Source organism: Argentina anserina, chromosome 3 (genome assembly GCF_933775445.1).
Source record: "Argentina anserina chromosome 3, drPotAnse1.1, whole genome shotgun sequence".
Classification (NCBI taxonomy): Eukaryota; Viridiplantae; Streptophyta; class Magnoliopsida; order Rosales; family Rosaceae; genus Argentina; species Argentina anserina.
The window spans coordinates 16,269,687-16,275,055 of record NC_065874.1 but is presented as its reverse complement, the minus strand read 5'-3'; the positions used below and the strand labels follow the sequence as shown (position 1 = coordinate 16,275,055).

General features: G+C 34.9%; 1 protein-coding gene across 1 annotated transcript; it reads left to right on the top strand.

Annotated features, from left to right (window-relative positions):
* The first annotated feature begins 574 nt into the window (after nucleotides 1-574).
* On the top strand, nucleotides 575-5,108 carry LOC126788549 (alcohol-forming fatty acyl-CoA reductase-like). Its single transcript, XM_050514550.1, has 10 exons — nucleotides 575-653; nucleotides 747-850; nucleotides 997-1,199; nucleotides 3,274-3,374; nucleotides 3,584-3,779; nucleotides 3,891-4,052; nucleotides 4,190-4,271; nucleotides 4,378-4,647; nucleotides 4,727-4,854; nucleotides 4,952-5,108. Exons 1-10 carry the CDS (start codon nucleotides 575-577, stop codon nucleotides 5,106-5,108), a joined length of 1,482 nt encoding a protein of 493 aa, XP_050370507.1.
* Nucleotides 5,109-5,369: the final 261 nt, after the last annotated feature.

Here is a 5,369-nt window from a genome sequence, read left to right as displayed (position 1 = left end):
TTGAATCTCTGGCCTAGCTAATAAACACCGCGAGAGGAAAATGCTTATAGTCCAAACCAGCAGGGGCCGCACATATGAACGCCATTTATCGAGTATGGAAGAAGCAAGGTCCGAATGAGTTTATGACAATTAAGTTGGGAGATCGAGAAGATAATACTACCGACCGATCGATCAATATTGATATGTTTCCATGCTCTTCTCCCCCGTCGACGGCAACTAAATGACTAATACATGTCCATCTTTCAAAATGGAAATATAAAAAATGAAGAGGACCAGTGTTTTGGATCATGATCGTTCTATGCAGAAAATTACAACAAAACTGTAAGTCCCCACAGTCAGTAGTTAGCTGGTACATTTATATTAATCGGGTCCTACCTCATTATATCATTGAAGAAATGAATTCTCCATTTATAATTTGTCAAATTTATTGGTACTCTATTTGGTCCTTTATAAAGACCTGAATATGCTTGTTATATTTACTATTTAGATACACAAGCAATCATCCAAATTAGGCTAGCATCAGGTTGGTGCTAAACTGTCCAGTTCTTATATTCTTTTGATATCTTTCTGCACAATGGGGTTGGACAGCATACTAGGTTACCTGCAGAATAAGACCATTTTGATCACTGGTGCGACCGGATTCCTTGGAATGGGTAACTACTCTCTCTCTCTCTCTCTCTCTCTCTCTCTCTCTCTCTCTCTCTCTCTATACTTGTGAATATGTACGGATATGGCATGGCATGCAGTGTTTGTGGAGAAAATTCTAAGGGTGCAACCAAATGTGAAGAAGCTCTATCTTCTTATAAGAGCCTCTGATATCAAGTCAGCAACTAAACGCATCCATGATGAGGTCTGTACATATAACTTCACAGCTAATATAATCAATCAGTAACCAATGAGACTTGCATGTTGATGTTATTTCTGATGCAGGTACGTACATTGTTACTACTCGACTAACACATATCGATCTTCAATTCTGTATCTGATGTTTTGCAGATTATAGGGAAGCAATTGTTTAGGGTTCTGAGAGAGAAAAGGGGAGCAGATTTCGATTCTTTCATTTTTGAAAAAGTTGTCGCTCTCCCTGGAGATGTCACTTTCGAGAACCTTGGAGTGAGTGAGCCCAGATTGATGGAAGAACTGTGCAATGAAATACAGATCATTGTAAACTCTGCAGCCACAACCAACTTTGACGAAAGGTAAACCATCTGTCATAGCAACCTGCATATATATTTATCAACAGCCAGCTAGCTATAATATGTACATTCATCAGTGATGCATATGTATTTCACGTCTATATATGTACGTTCTTATTTATACCATACAAAAGGGAAGATGTATATCTAGCAACTAGCTAGAAATTAATAGGTAACAGAGAAACAGAAAGATAGAAGATCTGCATTCACCCGTGACATGCAGAGCCGGTCCTAGAGATTTAATGGCCGTGCAAAAATAAAAACTTATGCCCCTTACACAAATTTTTTTCATTAAAAAATAAAAGTGTTTTTTTATATATCATATATTCACAGCAAATTTTGTAACATAAGAAAAAGAAACCTTTGAAAGTTGATGGTGCCGTTCCAAGTCTTGTAGACTTCCAAAGCTTAATTAACCAGAGCAAAAAAACAAAAGCTTGATAAACAATATAGAAATATGTTGGGTTTGTGAACATAACCAAGACAATGAATAATGAATGAATATTATGAAGCCAATTAGGGAAAGAGAAAACCTCTCGCTCTTCAATATTCACGAATCCGGAAACAAAAACAAAGTGAGAAACATCAAGCATTCTTACCCAATTTTTCAAAAGGGAGAAAAACACAATAAAATTTCAGCTCAAACTATTGAGACAATCCATCTCGCATATACGAAATTAGGAGAAATTTGAACAATTTGAACGATGATGAGAGTGCAAAATTGAGAGCTGATGAAAAACATGAGGTAGATTGTGAATAATTTATTTAATTGATTGTGGAGAAGATTAATCGTTATCTTTTCTTGTTGTAATAAATTTTCTCCATAATTAATGCAATAAAGGAGGAAGAATAGGAGATTGAACTACAATTTGCGAGCAATTAAATTTTTTTTCTTATTCAGAAGTTGGCCTATAGAAGCACATACACAAAAGCTTGTTGTGCCACTTTTGGTTTTGTGTCATGTGCAATGGTCTAAATAGCGGTTATCGGCATCGTATCGGTTTTGTAAAATAAGAATATAACGGGGATATATCGAGATATATCGGATTATATCAGATTTATCGTTTTTGATATTTTTTCATTAAATTTAATATATTTATAAACATATAAATCAAAATATACCAAATAAACTTGAGAAATTAAAATTTATAGAAGTAAATGTACTAAATAAACTTCATAAAAAAATATTTGATTGTTTTGATAATTAAAATACATAAATACTATTAATTAATAAAAATAGAGGTGATCATTCATCATAAACTCTCTCGTCATCGAATATATCGACGAAACTTTCAGTTTCTTTAAATTATTTTTTCAAAACGACGTGGTTTAAAAAAAATTAAAAATAAAAAGCACCGATATAATAGAGCGATAAGCAACTTATCGTATCGTTTTCTTAATATTTGGGATATATCGGGAATATATCGAGGATATATCGAGATCATGTCCTGTGCGGTCGCACAGCCTGCACTGGGCCAAGGCCGGGCCTTGCGACATGTATTGTATTGTCACTATTGTGCATAGGCGGTTAGCTATATGGGCGTCCAGTGCTGGCCCATGCCCACAGTATGATATTTAGATTAGGCATGATTATCTAATTGTGCCCTCACTAGAAACTATATGATGCCCTCCTTTAATAGGAAAAAGTGGTGATAAATTGTGTACTTCAAACACTTATCTTATTCTACCGACCTACGATTCCAACTTTTTGTCGAAAAAAAAACCTCAGGTTATCATTTCTAGCGGAACAATAGCCACATCTTTGACTAAAATTATTTAGTTTTCTTTTTTGCTAAACCAAGAAAAGGACATCTCTCTCATCTTCTTCTTTACCCCTGCCATGGTTGGAGACCAGCTCCTCAAACCCTTAGATTCATCTATATATAATAAGTTAATATCCCTCATATTCATTTTCTTCTGATAAATTTCCTCCCCGTTAGAAACAACCATTATTTCAGCAGAAAATACTTGAAATACTATCCGGTCATATCATAACTGATGATATTCAGGGGTTAACTGACAATCAAATTTGTCGTATATTACATATCAAATATTACATATATGTTTTTCTTTGCAGATATGATATTTCACTGGCAGTAAATACTTTTGGAGTTCGGCAAGTGTTGAGCTTTGCGAAAAAATGTTTCAAACTAGAGATGCTTCTCCACGTATCAACTGGTTAGAACTCCTTTCATAATATTTTTCTAGATTAGATGGATCGATCTAAAGACTACATCATCAGTTTTGTAGCTTGATCAAGTAAATGTTGCCTGCCAAAAAAAACTAATTCACAAGGAAACTGATTTAGAAAACTGATAAGTAATTAACAGAAAACTGATTTAGAAACTCTGTGTATTTCCTCACTGACGGTGCAATATGTTTTCCAGCTTATGTTTGTGGTGAAAGGGCAGGGCTCATACCAGAAGACTCTTCTTCAATGAATAAGATGGTTAAAGAGATGGCTAATCTTGATTTTGAAACAGTGGAGAAGAACCTTGTGAAGGAGAAACTGAATGAATTGAAAGCATTAGATACTTCAGAAGAAGTTGTTAGAAACACAATGAAGGATTTCGGCATTAAAAGGTCTTTAATGCGTTCGTACATATATAAAGTTATAAACCTTGCTACTGCATGCGCTAATATGATCCTATTTAATTTCACTATGGATTTTTGTCGATGCAAATTAAATTGTAGGGCTAGACTGTATGGATGGCCAAACACATATGTGTTCACAAAAGCTGTGGGTGAGATATTTCTGCAACGTTCGAAAGACAATTTACCTCTTGTGATCGTACGTCCACCTATAGTTACAAGCACTTACGAAGAACCGTTTCCTGGTTGGATCCAAGGTTTCAGGTAATTAAACTAATAATCAAGCTTCAACACTACGAGTTTTAGGGTGATCAAAACAAAATATGTCTAATTCAAACACCCAATTAATTGAAGTTTGTTTGATAAGTAATTTACTATCTATACAATTATTGTGAATGCAGAACTATTGACAGCGTTATTGCTGGTTATTGCAAAGGGAAGCTGACATGCTTGTTAGTTGATCCTGCAACAGTACTCGACATGGTAAGCCAAATAGTTGACTACCATGCCAGAATTTTTCGACCTTGATATGCATGTTAATAGGTAAACGGAGTTAATTAGATTAATTTTGAACTTAATTTCTCTGCAGATTCCAGTTGACATGTTGGTAAATTCAATAATCGTAGCGATGGTGGTAAATGCAAATCAGCCAACTGCTAATATTATTTACCAAGTCGGATCCTCATTGAGAAACCCTTTGAATTTCTCTCAAATGCACGACTTCATCTTCCAATACTTCACGAAAAATCCATGGCTCAATAAGGATGGTGAGCCTGTAATTGTTACCAAGGGCACAATATTGACGACTATGGCTACTTTTCGCATGTATATGAATTTTCGTTACATGCTACCTTTGAAGGTTAGTTCGAGCAAGCTACAAATTAAACACTCAGGGATTTTTGTTCTTTTTCTAATGTTCATTTCTTTATTCTTTCCAGGGATTAAATTTCGTGAACAAAACATTTGGCCAGTATTTCCAAGACATTTATGTCAACCATAGTCGGAAGCTAGACCTGGTGATGCGCTTGGTAGATCTATACAAACCATATATGCTATTCTACGGAATGTACGTGTGTTGTTGTTACGTGATTTACGAGTCTTGTCCGTGTTCACTATAATCATATCATTCTTTGACATTCAAGTATGTTTGGTGTGTTGTATAGCTTCGATGACGCCAATACACAGAAGTTGTGGAAGACAGCAAATGAGAGTTTCTTAGAGGTTGGAAGTTTTAATTTTGATGCAACATGCATAGATTGGGAAGAATACATCAAGCACACTCACATTCCCGGGCTCCTAAAACATGTTTTGATCAAATGACTACTACAGTAAATGGAGAAGCTCATACATTGTCACCCGTCATACATGAATGTACGTTGTTACAACTCATGTCCTTGGAGACAGAAATTAAGTAGTCTATGGTGTTCTTCTTCTGTACTATATCGATCTCCTTAGCTCTTACTGTATTTGTTTTATTTCAGTACTTTTAAAATGTAAAATTTTAATAACAGTTGTAATAACCCGAATTTTTCAGAACTAATTATCGAGTTGTTTTCAATTTGTAAAGTTTATGAAATTAGT